At 49.9% G+C, this 16,191-nt stretch overlaps 1 protein-coding gene across 1 annotated transcript in view; it reads left to right on the top strand.

Moving 5' to 3' along the window:
* Positions 1 to 369: 369 nt before the first annotated feature.
* The window catches only part of mtnr1al (melatonin receptor type 1A like), a 51,565-nt gene continuing 35,743 nt past the window's right edge, over positions 370 to 16,191 (top strand). The window contains exon 1 of the mRNA XM_038793551.1: positions 370 to 553. Coding sequence (XP_038649479.1) covers positions 370 to 553 — 184 coding nt within the window. The remainder of the gene's footprint in view (positions 554 to 16,191) is intronic.

The raw sequence follows: 16,191 nt of genomic DNA on the forward strand, positions 1-16,191 counted from the left end.
ACACACACACCCATATGTCCAGTCTACATTCTCCACACTCCACTATATCCCTGAATGCCGTTTCTCTCTCTAGCAGCACCGAAATGGTTAAACTTCTATTCCCAACCCAGTCTGATCTTTAGGATTTTTTTGTTATTGTTTATATAATCGCAGTTCCGGGGTTGATTAGGAAGCACGCGGTCCTGGCAAAGCAGGAGTGGGAAGGGAGACAGGTTACAGTAAGTGGAGAGGAGAGGACTTGACTGAAGTGTGGAGGAGCAGCGGTACGGGGGCGCCTCTCTGAGAGTCAGTGTCCAGCAGGAACATCCAAATCATTCCTGATATTCATCTCTCTGTCAGTGGTTCCCCGCTGATATGATGTGACGGGCGATGAATGGGAACAGGATTTTGCCGAAGAATCTGTCCATTGAAGAGGTAGAGAGGCTTCCCGACAGGAGGCTCTGGGTGATCAGCACCCTGGCCAGCGTCCTCATATTCACTATCCTGGTCGATATTCTGGGCAATTTACTGGTCATCGTGTCCGTGTTCAGAAACAAGAAACTGCGCAAAGCAGGCAAGTTTTTCTTCTTCTTCTTCTTCTCTTCAACTTTAGAAGGGGAGGGGAGGGTGGATTCTCCCGAGACGGAGGCTGTCAGCAGCGAGTCTCTATCGCTCAGCCTGAACCTGGGTCTGCCAAGCAGCTTCCAGTGGGCAGGCAATGGTTCAAGATATAGCGAGGTCCTGGATCCCAGCTACCCCTCCCTCCCTCAAATCCCTCTGCTCCCCACTGACCCCTCCCTCCCATCCCTCTGCTCCCCACTAACCCCTCCCTCCCATCCCTCTGCTCCCCACTAACCCCTCCCTCCCATCCGTCCCTCTGCTCCCCACTAACCCCTCCCTCCCTCCCGTCCCTCTGTTCCCCACTGACCCCTCCCTCCCATCCCTCTGCTCCCCACTAATCCCTCCCTCCCATCCCTCTGCTCCCCACTGACCCCTCCCTCCCATCCCTCTGCTCCCCACTAACCCCTCCCTCCCATCCCTCTGCTCCCCACTAATCCCTCCCTCCCATCCCTCTGCTCCCCACTAACCCCTCCCTCCCTCCCGTCCCTCTGCTCCCCACTAACCCCTCCCTCCCTCCCGTCCCTCTGTTCCCCACTGACCCCACCCTCCCATCCCTCTGCTCCCCACTAACCCCTCCCTCCCATCCCTCTGCTCCCCACTAACCCCTCCCTCCCTCAAATCCCTCTGCTCCCCACTAACCCCTCCCTCCCATCCCTCTGCTCCCCACTAACCCCTCCCTCCCATCCGTCCCTCTGCTCCCCACTAACCCCTCCCTCCCTCCCCGTCCCTCTGTTCCCCACTGACCCCTCCCTCCCATCCCTCTGCTCCCCACTAACCCCTCCCTCCCATCCCTCTGCTCCCCACTAACCCCTCCCTCCCATCCGTCCCTCTGCTCCCCACTAACCCCTCCCTCCCTCCCGTCCCTCTGTTCCCCACTGACCCCTCCCTCCCATCCCTCTGCTCCCCACTAATCCCTCCCTCCCATCCCTCTGCTCCCCACTGACCCCTCCCTCCCATCCTTCTGCTCCCCACTAACCCCTCCCTCCCATCCCTCTGCTCCCCACTAATCCCTCCCTCCCATCCCTCTGCTCCCCACTAACCCCTCCCTCCCTCCCGTCCCTCTGCTCCCCACTAACCCCTCCCTCCCATCCCTCTGCTCCCCACTAACCCCTCCCTCCCTCCCGTCCCTCTGCTCCCCACTAACCCCTCCCTCCCTCCCGTCCCTCTGTTCCCCACTGACCCCTCCCTCCCATCCCTCTGCTCCCCACTAACCCCTCCCTCCCATCCCTCTGCTCCCCACTAACCCCACCCTCCCTCCCATCCCTGTGCTCCCCACTAACCCCTCCCTCCCGTCCCTCTGTTCCCCACTAACCCCTCCCTCCCTCCCATCCCTCTGCTCCCCACTAACCCCTCCCTCCCTCCGTCCCTCTGCTCCCCACTAACCCCTCCCTCCCTCCCATCCCTCTGCTCCCCACTAACCCCTCCCTCCCTCCATCCCTCTGCTCCCCACTAACCCTCCCTCCCTCCCATCCCTCTGCTCCCCACTAACCCCTCCCTCCCACCCGTCCCTCTGCTCCCCACTAACCCCTCCCTCCCTCCCGTCCCTCTGTTCCCCACTGACCCCTCCCTCCCATCCCTCTGCTCCCCACTAACCCCTCCCTCCCTCCCGTCCCTCTGTTCCCCACTGACCCCTCCCTCCCATCCCTCTGCTCCCCACTAACCCCTCCCTCCCTCCCCTCTGCTCCCCACTAACCCCTCCCTCCCATCCCTCTGCTCCCCACTAACCCCTCCCTCCCTCCCCTCTGCTCCCCACTGACACCTCCCTCCCTCCCGTCCCTCTGTTCCCCACTAACCCCTCCCTCCCTCCCATCCCTCTGCTCCCCACTGACCCCTCCCTCCCATCCCTCTGCTCCCCACTAACACCTCCCTCCCATCCCTCTGCTCCCCACTAACCCCTCCCTCCCTCAAATCCCTCTGCTCCCCACTAACCCCTCCCTCCCTCCCATCCCTCTGTTCCCCACTAACCCCTTCCTCCCATCCCTCTGCTCCCCACTAACCTCTCCCTCCCTCCCATCCCTCTGCTCCCCACTAACCCCTCCCTCCCTCCCCTCTGCTCCCCACAACCCCTCCCTCCCTCAAATCCTCTGCGCCCCACTAACCCCTCCCTCCCTCCCATCCCTCTGCTCCCCACTAACCCTCCCTCCCTCCCATCCCTCTGATCCCCACTAATCCCTCCCTCCCTCCCATTCCTCTGCTCCCCACTAACCCCTCCCTCCTTCCCTCCCTCTGCTCCCCACTAACCCGTCCCTCCCCTCTGCTCCCCACTAACCACTCCCTCCCACCCATCCCTCTGCTCCCCACTAACCCCTCCCTCCCTCCCATCCCTCTGCTCCCCACTAACCCCTCCCTCCCATCCCTCTGCTCCCCACTAACCCCTCCCTCCCATCCCTCTGCTCCCCACTAACCCCTCCCTCCCATCGCTCTGTTCCCCACTAACCCCTCCCTCCCTCCCATCCCTATGCTCCCCACTAACCCCTCCCTCCCTCCCATCCCTCTGCTCCCCACTAACCCCTCCCCCTCCCATGCCTCTGCTCCCCACTACCCTCCCTCCCTCCCATCCCCCTGTTCCCCACTAACCCCTCCCTCCCTCCCATCCCTCTGCTCCCCAGCTAACCCCACCCTCTCTCCCTCCCTCCCAACCCTCTGCTCACTACTAACCCCTCCCTCCTTCCCATCCCTCTGCTCCCTACTAACCCCTCCTCTCCCACACATTTCCTACTACCAGGCCACACCTTTCTCACCCTCCCTCCCTCCCACCCACTGCCCTCCCTCCCTCCATCTGTTGCACACCCCTACCACTCCCCATCCTTCCCTTTCTCCTCATTCCCTGCCTTCCTCTCCATCTCCCCACTCTCTCCCTCTCTTTATTCTTCCCACTCTCCCTCCGGCTCTTTCCCCCCTTCTTTCCTACTCCATCTCTCCCTCTCCCCCCTTTCTCTTGCTCCTCTTTTACCTCCCTTCCTATGCTTCCTTATCCCTCCTCACCCACCAATCTCCCCTCACACCCTTCCGTATATACGTCCTCTTTTTCCCTCTCTCTCTCTCCATCCTCCCTTCACCTCTCCCTTCCTTCTTCCTTCCTTCCTCTCCCTCTTTTCCTCCCTCTCTCCCCCTCTCTGTCCCTCTTTATCCCCCTCAATCCCTCTCCCTCCTCCACCCCCCTCTCTGCTTTACTCTATCACCCTCCACCGAATTGCCCCTCTTGTCTGTCTGTCTCTCTCCCTGCTCCCTCTCCACTCCCTCTTCCCTTCTCTTTCTTCCCCCTCCTTTACTAACTCCTCTGTATCTCTCTCTCTTCCTTCCTTTCACTCCTTCTCTCTCCTTTAGTTCCTCTCTGCCCCGACAATGCTTTCACTAAAATAGTGGGAAAGGTAATTGGATAGAGAAATTGGTCTGGTTATATTGTATAATGCATTTGTTATGATCTTGGACTGGCAACTGAACCACACGTTGGGAGACCATGCAATTTATATCCTGCCAGTTGGAGAACAGGTATTGCAGGATGCAAGACTCCTCTCCGAGGCCACCCAGTTTACTAATCTCCTTCAGTGGAGGGGAACCGCCTGGGCCAGCATTAGATCAGACTGCAGCTCCACATTCTTCCAGGAAGCTTTTAGAGATGAGGCCATTCTGAACCCTAATTAAAATTATATTTTAAATTTCAAAGTCCATGGAAATGCTTCAGTTGTAAGTCAATAAACCCAAAGAAGCAGTTCATTATTTATCAGCAACATCAGGCACCACAATAACATAAAAAGATTTATACGCACACGTTAATATTCTTTTTTAAAAATTTAATGTACCCAATTGTTCTTTTTCCAAGTAAAGGGTAACCACCTACCCTGCGCATCTTTGGGTTGTGGAGGTGAGACCCACGCAGGCACAGGGAGAATTCCACACAGACAGTGACCCGAGCCGGGATCGAACCCGGATCCTCAGCGCCATGAGGCAGCAGTGCTAACCACTGCGACACTGTGCAGCCCTGTACACATTAATATACAATAATTGGTATAGCAATGGTTTAGTTATAAATCCATTATGTTTACATGTAGAAATAAATATTGAGTCTTCTTTACCCTACACAGTTGTTTGAAAAGCTATCACACCCTCACTTGGAATGCTCTGAGGAATAGAGCCCATTTACGACGTGTCCCGTTGCCCCTTATGCTTTACTTTACTCAATAATCCTTAACAAAGTTGTAACATGACATTTTGTCCAACTAATTTAAAGATGAGTGGTAAAAGTAGATAAAAGACCATTATTGGTTACTCTTGGATTTGCACCCGGATTATCTGATTATTGTTAACGGAATTAAATGAGTTGAATTGTTCAGACCGTATAAAACGTTAACGAAATAGCTTTATTTGCCACATACATGCGGGAGAGCTAAAACTCAGCCGTCTTAACTACAGCTCGGTCCAAGTCGCTCTGCCCCAAAAAAGTCCCCACACAATTCTTTATACTGTTTGAGCTCGATACAGTGATTCAAAATGATTCAACATGATATGAGTGAATCAAATAGTACAATGCAACTGATTATCGGTCATTACAGTCATTCCCGATTAGATGATACGGATACACTGTTTTACGTTCATTGCTCATAACCGTTCCGGAGGTACTTTTTGCCCACCTGCTGTGTAATACAAAAGGACCATGTCTCAACAATGTGTCCGTGATGAGATGGTAATCTGCTCCATGTCCCTGATATTTGTATGTATTCAAATAGTACAATGTCCTTCCTAGACTGACTGGAGCCAGGCTGATCGCTGTCCTATTGGTTATATGTTACCTGTGGCCTGCTGGCTTGTACTATGTTAATTTGATTAGGTTCTAGGAGACTGTCGCTTTAACCCTTTCCAGGCACGATTTTCCTTGCTGCCCTAAGTGTACCTCTGAGGCTCCATTTTCCCTACTACCATTATATTGAATAATATTTTCCACCAAAACAAACAAACAAGAGGAAAATGCGGACCTATGACTAGTTATTTATTGTGAGGCTTCATGGGTCAGATTCCTTGAGCTATCTTCCACTCAATCCGTCCCTTTTAAGCCAATCTACTGGACTTGGCTGCTTCCAACGACATTGCTTTTAACAGATCCAAAAGACACAGATTAAATTTATTGGTTGGCCACAGAATAAAACCGGGCCCATTTTTAAAAGATAATAAATAATTTCGGGATGTGGGCAGTACTAAAAAGACCACCTTCCTTGTACATTCCGAGTCGCCCCAAGGAGAAGATTGTTAAACTGGTGAACATCCATTTCCCAAATTAGTCAGCCGAACACATTCTGATGGTACACAACTGTTTTATTGTGATAGTATAGGTCAGTACAAATATCCGTTTCCACTCTTCCCTTCCAGATCCTCCTCCTGTCCATAAACAAGTCTACCTCTTGAAAAAAAATGCAGGGCACAACTTAATGGAAAAAGTTCCAAGTGTCATAACAGGCACAAGGTCTGGGGTGTTTCCCGATGGCCGGCCCGGCGAGACTGTGGCTCATATTTAACGGCACCTTGTGCCAAAAATGATGCCCATGAGCTTCACGCTGTTACGGGATGTCCCGCCACCTGATTCACCAGACTCGTGACCAGAAGCTCTCTGTTAACAAGCGGCTTTTAAACGTTCCTTTTGAAGTCACTCCCAGTCAGCACACAAGCATGGCACCATGCAGACCTGCTCCACGCTTCAGCATACAACCAAGAACAGGGCTCTGTCCTGGAACTGTTTGGCAGGACAGTCAGGCAGCTGCAGTTGCCCCTGTTATGGGTATACACGGTATTGGAGGATGGCTTGTACGCCCCTCAGATTCCAAGCCCCTCACCCCCCACAGCTCAGGGGTGACCTATATTCCCAGCCCCCTCAGGGGTTCCTCTTTCCTCACTTGAACACTGGTGCAGCAGCTCCAGTGCCCCTGGGCTGCATACCAGGAAATGGAAATGACTACGCACATCCTCAGTCCTCCTCAGCCGCCATTGCACCAGCTTCCTGTTTTTAAAAAGGATTGTTTAACGTTGCCCACATGACCCCTCACTGGGGAGCCGGTTAATTCCTGGGAGGTCGTTAGATTGGACTTCCAATTCACTAATCAGATGGAGATTGGTGTCAGTTGGTGTCTCGCCATGTTTGGATGGATTCCGTATCCCGTTACCGGGAGCGGGCTGGTTAGATCACGAACCGATTTGCATCCGGCGTGAATCCTGATTTTGGCCTCTTCTGGTATTTAACAGGCGCGCCCAGATCCACACCGGACACAACGCAGCCATTAAATCGCGGCCCCAGATCTTAAATACAAGCTTCAATGTGCATCACCTGCTCTCAATTCACTCTGAAGTAAGATCTGGTTTATTCTTAAAGGGACCTTATTTCTAACATTGTCAAAGGTGATGGGCCTTCTCCTTGAAGTAGTGAAGGTGTTCCCACAACGTTATTAGGATTTCAAGGATATTGACAAATTAGAGTTGAAGGAATGGCAATATATGTCCGAAACAGGATGGTGCATGACTTGGATGGGAAGCTGGAAGTGATGTTGGTTCCCTCAACATTGTTGTTCTGTCCATGTCAGAGTGGTAGAACAGACAGGGTGTGTGTGGATTTGAAGGCAGAGGACATTGAGTTCCAGGAGCACAGAGCAAATGAATTGCTCTGACTATTGTTAACTTTCTTGCATGCTGTTGCATGGTAATAGGCAATATGCTTAAAGCCTATGGTATTCTAGTGAGTGTTGGTAACTTAAAGAAACGTTCAGTAAATAATCATTGTGAGCAAATAGCTACTTTTAAAATCCAATTAGCTGGATTTGCCTTTGAAATTCCAACACAAATGTGGCTGGATAACAGCAGGAAGGAGGCAAAACTAGATTCTGAAATCCAGCACACCTTGTGGTTCTGACTTCAATTCTCTTCCAGCCTATACTCCCTCACCTTATCCCTCATCAGAGATGTCACTGGTCACCCGCTTTCTCACCCAAGGCATGTAAATGCCAAACACTGGGTGCAGGACCTAGGTAATAAGCTCATTCACCCCATTCGGTACCAGTTACCACCCTTTACTAGAACAATACCAAATATAGTCCGGGAGCAACACTCGTTGTAGCCCAAAGGCCAAGAAGGGGAGAACCTAGCAAAGATATCATCTCCTCCAAATCAGCCCTCATTTCCTTCCTCGTGGAAACTGTGGCCTTGCTACAAGGCTACTTGTTACCATAGGGAGCAATTGATGTGAATAGCACATGTCTTCAATGGGAAGCTAGACGAGGGAGGAAGGAAGGGCATGCTGCTAGGGTTAGATGAAGTATGTTGGAAGATGCCTTGTATGTACAGTCATGGTAATATTTTGGAGTAAAATTATTATTCCAAAGTGTACACTGCAATGTTATCAGTGATACTATGACATTAAATCTCTTACTGTAACTACACATGTCTGAACAGATAAATGCACCGTACGTTCCAACATTTTCTATGATTGAGTTACTACTTTTCTGAAGTGGATACCCTGACCTAAAGAGCATCGGTTACCATAGAAATAGAGGTTTTTAGTTCAAAAAATATTCTTACAAGTGTAACCTAATGGTCTGCAGTCGAAGAGTATGAAAGCAGCTGTTTGATGGATGATTGATTGAAAATAGTCTGTAGGTTGCAACCTGGATGGGTCATGCGTTGTCCATGTAATAGACCAATCTAGAAACGTGGACGAATGACCTGGAGACATTAATTCCAATCCCATTGTGGCAGTTGGTAAATTTAAATATAGTTAATTAGATACACCTGACCAGTACTGGTGACAATGCCTTTGAGGGAAGGTAATGTGCTCTGGGCTATTTGTGATTCCAGACACAGAGTAACATAATTGACTCTTAACTGTCCTCTGAAATAACCCAGACAGCCAGTCCTATGAAACAGCTAATCAGTGGCTCAGAAGGCAGCTCACCAATATTTTCTCAAAGGCAATTGGAATGGACCACCCCCTCACAGGGGTGGATCGGGAGTAAGAAAGAGTGGGTGGCTATGCAACGCCTTCCCATAAATTCAGTGAGCAGGTAATGCATCGACCAGCCATCCTTAAGCTTGTTGAGGCTCTTAACAAGCCACTTAATGGTCAGTTACAAGATAATTTCTGTCATTTCCCACTAACATGTGCAGTTGGAAAAAAGAATGAAGAAAGCCAGGTGACTCATGACCGTGGGATAAAAGGCAGGAAGGAGTGGGGCTACCTCCTTTTCCAGGTGTCTTGAACCCCCTACTCCAGATGGTGCACCCTCCCTTTTCCAGAAGACAAACCTCACCCTCGTGACCCCGATCTCATCCTAACCAAGAATCGAGAAGTCACCTGTTAGTCAGGTATCCCATGGATCTTTTCCTCAGGAAGTTTTGTAGTCTCAGCAGTGGCTACTACTGAATTCTGGTTCTGCTGGAACTACTCATCTACCGGACAAACTGATTGGTCAGCAGCTCTCGAGGAAAGGCCTTCCTTTCCCGGCGAGGCGGAGGTCCTATTCTCAGCTTGTTAAGACGGCCCACAGTGTATTATTGTTACAGGAAACCTTTTTAACAATTGGTCAATTCAAGACCGACTTTTCTACTGTAAAATTCACCACATTCAATTGCTATCTGTGGGAAGATGCTGTAGTACTCGTTGACCAAACGCCAATGACGGTGTTTCAAACAAACATATTTGTGAGAACTGATTTGATACATGGTGAATATTACAACATTACAACAATAGTTCGTGTCTAATGTGGTACAAAGTCCAAAGGCACTGTGCAGACACGGGGAGAACGTGAGAACTCCACACAGACAGTGACCCGGGGCTGGGATCGAACCCGGGTCCTCAGTGCCGTAGGCTAGCAGTGGTAACCACTGTGCTACCGTGCCGCCCTGAAGTAGCTAGGGATATTATTGGGTGCCCACATTTTAGTTAACAAAGAACAAAGAACAAAGAAAAGTACAGCACAGGAGCAGGCCCTTCGGTGCTCCAAGCCCGTGCTGCACGTCGAAACAAAAATCTTCTACACTTCCTGGATCCGTATCCCTCTATTCCCATCCTATTCATGTATTTGTCAAGATGCCCATTAAATGTCACGATCATCCCTGCTTCCACCGCCTCCTCCGGCAGCGAGTTCCAGGCACCCACTACCCTCTGTGTAAAAAAACTTGCCTTGTACATCTCCTCTAAACCTTGCCCCTCGCACCTTAAACCTATGCCCCCTAGTAATTGACCCCACTACCCTGGGGAAAAGCCTCTGACTATCCAGTCTGTCTATGGCCCTCATAATTGTGTAGACCTCTATCAGGTCGCCCCTCAACCTCCGTCGTTCCAGTGAGAACAAACCGAGTTTATTCAACCGTTCCTCATAGCTAATGCCCTCCATACCAGGCAACATCCTGGTAAATCTCTTCTGCACCCTCTCTAAAGCCTCCACATCCTTATGGTAGTGTGGCGACCAGAATTGAACACTATACTCCAAGTGTGGCCTAACTAAGGTTCTATACAGCTGCAATATGACTTGCCAATTCTTATACTCAATGCCCCGGCCAATGAAGGCAAGCATGCCATATGCCTTCTTGACTACCTTCTCCACCTGTGTTGCCCCTTTCAGTGACCTGTGGACCTGTACACCTAGATCTCTCTGACTTTCAATACTCTTGAGGGTTCTACCATTCACTGTACATTCCCTACCTGCATTAGCCCTTCCAAAATGCATTACCTCACATTTGTCCGGATTAAAGTCCATCTGCCATCTCTCTGCCCAAGTCTCCAAACGATCTAAATCCTGCTGTATCCTCTGACAGTCCTCATCGCCATCCGCAATTTCACCAACCTTTGTGTAGTCTGCAAACTTACTAATCAGACCAGTTACATTTTCCTCCAAATCATTTATATATACTATGAACAGCAAAGGTCCCAGCACTGATCCCTGTGGAACACCACTAGTCACAGCCCTCCAATTAGAAAAACACCCTTCCATTGCTACTCTCTGCCTTCTATGACCTAGCCAGTTCTGTATCCACCTTGCCTGCTCACCCCTGATCCCGTGTGTCTTCACCTTTTGTACCAGTCTACCATGAGCGACCTTGTCAAAGGCCTTACTGAAGTCCATATCGACAACATCCACTGCCCTACCTGCATCAATCATCTTTGTGACCTCTTTGAAAAGCTCTATTAAGTTAGTGAGACACGACCTCCCCTTCACAAAACCATGCTGCCTCTCACTAATTCGTCCATTTGCTTCCAAATGGGAGTAGATCCTGTCTCGAAGAATTCTCTCCAGTAATTTCCCTACCACTGACGCAAGGCTCACCGGCCTGTAGTTCCCTGGATTATCCTTGCTACCCTTTTAAACAAAGGAACAACATTGGCTATTCTCCAGTCCTCCAGGACATCACCTGAAGACAGTGAGCATCCAAAGATTTCTGTCAAGGCCTCAGCAATTTCCTCTCTAGCCTCCTTCAGTATTCTGGGGTAGATCCCATCAGGCCCTGGGGATTTATCTACCGTAATATTTTTCAAGACGCCCAACACCTCGTAGTTTTGGATCTCAATGTGACCCAGGCTGTCTACACACCCTTCTCCAGACTCAACATCCACCAATTCCTTCTCTTTGGTGAATACTGATGCAAAGTATTCATTTTGCCCATTTTCTCTGGCTCCACACATAGATTCCCTTGCCTATCCTTCAGTGGGCCCACCCTTTCCCTGGCTACCCTCTTGCTTTTTATGGATGTGTAAAAAGCCTTGGGTTTTTCCTTAATCCTACTTGCCAATGACTTTTCGTGACTTCTTCTAGCCCTCCTGACTCCTTGCTTAAGTTCCTTCCTACTTTACTTATATTCCACACAGGCTTCGTCTGTTCCCAGCCTTCTAGCCCTGACAAATGCCTCCTTTTTCTTTTTGACGAGGCCTACAATATCTCTCGTTATCCAAGGTTCCTGAAATTTGCCATATTTATCCTTCTTCCGCACAGGAACATGCCGGTCCTGAATTTCTTTCAACTGACATTTGAAAGCCTCCCACATGTCAGATGTTGATTTACCCTCAAACATCCGCCCCCAATCTAGGTTCTTCAGTTCCTGCCTAATATTGTTATAATTAGCCTTCACCCAATTTAGCACATTTACCCTAGGTCCACTCTTATCCTTGTCCACCAGCACTTTAAAACTTACTGAATTGTGGTCACTGTTCCCGAAATGCTCCCTTACTGAAACTTCTACCACCTGGCCGGGCTCATTCCCCAGTACTAGGTCCAGTACAGCCCCTTCCCTAGTTAGACTGTCTACATATTGTTTTAAGAAGCCCTCCTGGATGCTCCTGACAAACTCTGCCCCGTCCAGGCCCCGAGCACTAAGTGAGTCCCAATCAATATTGGGGAAGTTGAAGTCTCCCATCACAACAACCCTGTTGTTTTACTCGTTTCCAAAATCTGTCTACCTATCTGCTCCTCTATCTTCCGCTGGCTGTTGGGAGGCCTATAGTAAACCCCCAACATTGTGACTGCACCCTTCTTATTCCTGATCTCTACCCATATAGCCTCACTGCCCTCTGAGGTGTCCTCCCGTAGTACAGCTGTGATATTCTCCCTAACCAGTAGCGCAACACCGCCACCCCTTTTACACCCCCTTATCCCGCCTGAAACATCTAAATCCTGGAACGTTTAGCTGCTAATCCTGTCCTTCCCTCAACCAGGTCTCTGTAATGGCAACAACATCATAGTTCCAGGTACCAATCCACGCTCGAAGTTCATCTGCCTTACCTGTAATACTTCTTGCATTAAAACATATGCTGGTTTAGCTCACTGAGCTAAATCACTGGCTTTTAAAGCAGACCAAGCAGGCCAGCAACACGGTTCGATTCCCGTACCAGCCTCCCCGGACAGGCGCCGGAATGTGGCGACTAGGGGCTTTTCACAGTAACTTCATTGAAGTCTACTCATGACAATAAGCGATTTTCAATTTTTCAATATGCACTTCAGGCCACCGATCTGAACCAAATAGGTTTTCAGCAACATCTCCCTGTCTGCTCTTCCTCAGAGCCATACTGGCCCTATTCCCTAGTTCTCCCTCAATGCTTTCACCTTCTGACCTATTGCTCTGGTACCCAACCCCCCTGCCATACTAGTTTAAACCCTCCCGTGTGACACTAGCAAACCTCGCGGCCAGGATATTTACGCCTCTCCAGTTTAGATGCAACCCGCCCTTCTTATACAGGTCACACCTGCCCCGGAAGAACTCCCAGTGGTCCAGATAACGGAAACCCTCCCTCCTTGCACGTTCATCTTGATCTCCTGCACTCTCCCCACCAGGGAGAGTGGGAGTGAGCCCACCTCTCTTGGTCAATTTTTACTTCCTCCACCAGGCTTGTCAGGGTCCACTTGTGGATCTGTGTCCAGTCTCTGGCTACTTGGATCCCTAGGTATCGGAATCTGTTCTGGGCCATTTTAATAGGGAGCCCCTCCAGCTCTGCCCCTCCCCTGTTGTGGGTTCACTGGGAATGCCTCAACTTTGCCCAGGTCATTATTACATTCAGCAGTCGCCCGATGTTCGCAGTGAGTTGCCTACCCTTGACAAAGCCCGTTTGATCGTCTGTGAAGACCTCTGGTATGCAGCCTTCCAGCCTTTTGGCCAAGACTTTTGCGAGTATTTTCACGTCTACATTCTGCAGCTAAATGAGTCTATATGATCCACATTCTGTTGGGTCCTTATCTTTTTTGGGTATCAGTGAGAATTTGGCCTGCGCTAATGTAGGAGGCAACGTGCCCCTGACCAGCGAATCCGCAAACATGTCCCTTAGGTGTGGGGCCAGGGCTGGAGCGAATTTCTTATAGAAGACCGCCGGGAACCCATCAGGTCCCGGCGCCTTCCCCCCTGCATGGAGCTGATGCTCCCCATGGTTTCTCCCAGATCTATTGGTGCTTCCAGCACCCCCTAAATCTGTCTTCACCCACAACTGGTAGTTCCAGTCCGTCAAGCAACTGTTTCATCCTTGCGTCCCCATCGGGGGGCTCGGAGGCACACAGTCCTCGGTAGAAGGTCTTGAATGCTTGATTGACCTTTTTTGGTTCTGCTACCAGTCTGCCTCTGTTGTTCTTTGCCTGCGCTCTTTCCCTCGTGGCTGCCTGCTTCCTCAGCTAGTGAGTCAGTTGGCGGCCAGCCTTGTTGCCATGTTCATAGAAGGTCCCCCATGTCTGGCGGAGCTGGTGCACTGCTTTTCTGGTGGATAACAAATTAAAGTCCATTTATAGCTTTTTCCTCTCCACCAGCAGCCCTTCGGTTGAGGACTCAGAATATTTTCTGTCAACCTCTAGAATGGAGTCAACCAGCTGCGGCCTGACCGCCCTCTCTTCGCTATCTCTGCACGCCTTGTAGGCTATGATCTCTCCTCTAATCACAGTCTTCAGTGCCTCCCAGAACGTAGAGTGTGTGACCGCCCCGTTCTGGTTGTTACTAACGTAATAACCTATGGCCCACAATGTATTCTGGCAGAAGGCCTTGTCGGCCAGGACGTCCGTATCCAGCCTCCATGTGGGCCGCTGGGCACAGCCCCCCTCCAACCTCACACCCATGTAATGTGGTGTGGTCGGAGATGATGATCGCAGAATATTCCGCTCCTATGATTCCTGGAAGCACCGATTTCCCCACAAAGAAGTTGATGCGGGTGTACACCCTGTGCACCTGCAAAAAGAACGAGAACTCCTTTTCTCCCGGGTGCAGGAACCTCCATGGGTCTACCGCCCCCATCTGCTCCATGAATATTCCCAACTCCATAGCCATGCCTGTCTTTCTCCCCATTCTGGGGTTTGATCGGTAGGTCAGTGGGTCCTGCACGCAGTTAAAGTCCCCCCCCCCATAATCAATCGGTGTGTGTTGATGTCGGGATTTCCGTCATGGTCTTTTTTATAAATTCTGTGTGTCCCAGTTGAGAGCGTACACATTTACCAGCACCACCACTGACCATGACGTACCATCCCCTGGGTAAACAAGATCGGACATAGAGTGTGTCATAATATGCACCCATGCAAATCATGAGGTAAAAGCTGGCAGTGACAGACACCCAGGTGAGCCAATCAACATACAGAACAGAACACAACCAATCACCAGACAGAACACCAGAGGGGGGCTTCCAACTATAAAACACACGAGGCATCAGCACTCCGCCTCTTTCCACTGGTGACAACTGTAGTGACAGTCAGGGTGTACAAATCATTCAACACCTTCTACACGTGGATCAGAGCTAGCCTGGTCTAGATAGTTAGAGTTAGTTTACTCAGAGTAGCAGAGAGTCAACCCACAGGCAGCTGTGTGCTTCATAACTGAAGTGCAATAAACCTTATTGAACCAACGCCTACGTTTGGTGTATGCTTTATCGTTTATCTGCATCGTATTGCAGTCCATGTTATCCCAGGGTGAATAACACGACAGAGTGCACTGCATTGACCTGTACGAAAATAGAAAACCAATTAACACCATAAAGGTTAAGCGTGTAACTTTTTCTTTGAGAAACATAATGATCAAGTCAATGTTTTTGAGAAAGGAAAATAAATGGGAAAATATGTGTGGCTTTATAATCTGAACTATATAGCTTTACCCACTGTTTTGGTTTGGTTTCACAATAAAATTGCTAATTGCCAAATTATAGTGTCAGCTGCCAAGATGAGATGTGATTACACACATGGATAAGGACAATATCAATAAATGATCTGAACCAAATAGGTCAATTCCTAAAGAGAGATCATGCAAATGATGAACATTTAAATTAAACAGTTCTACGGGACTATTAGTTCAATTATGTCCCTCTTCAATGTGAAGATACATTTTAAAAAATAATTATATCTCCTCTCTCTGTCATAGTGGCAGATTATAGGTGTTTTAACTTCAGGCTTGACGTGTTTCAGTCAGAAGGTCATTTTTGTCCCTGAGCCTCAAAGAGTTGTAAAATTTTAAAATGGTGAAATTCTCATCCTGGTGTTCAAATCTTTGCAACTTCCTCCAATCCTACAACTGTCTGAGATCTCAGCACTCATCCAAAGCTGGACTCAGGTGCCTCCCTGATTTTCTTCACTCCATCTGGGGCTGGTTTAGCACAGGGCTAAAGAGCTGGCTTTTAAAGCAGACCAAGGCAGGCCAGCAGCACGTTTCAGTTCCTGTACCGGCCTCCCTGAACAGACGCTGGAATGTGGCGACGAGGGGCTTTCCACAGTAACTTCATTTGAAGCCTACTTGTGACAATAAGCAATTTTCATTTCATTTCTTTGACAGCTGTGGCTTCAGCTGACTAGATGCAAAACTCTCGAATTTCCTCCCTAATTATTTTTACCTCTTTATCTCTTCTTCCTCCTGAAAGACATTCCTTGGGCCGTATTCTCCACTCCCGATAAAAATCGGGATGGCTGTCATGAAACCGGCTGAGGTTCATGACGGCCTCGGGCCCCGCTCCCCGCACCTAATTCACTTCCACCCAGGGGGCTAGGAGCGAGCCCCCGTCTTTCCCGGCCGCGACCTTGTCGCGCCGGAAATGACGCGCAAAACGGTGCATTTGTTAGGTCATCCGCGCATGCGCGGGTTGCCGGTTGCAACCCGCGCATGCGCGGATGACTT

This window comes from Scyliorhinus canicula, chromosome 4, assembly GCF_902713615.1.
Source record: "Scyliorhinus canicula chromosome 4, sScyCan1.1, whole genome shotgun sequence".
NCBI classification, from domain to species: Eukaryota; Metazoa; Chordata; class Chondrichthyes; order Carcharhiniformes; family Scyliorhinidae; genus Scyliorhinus; species Scyliorhinus canicula.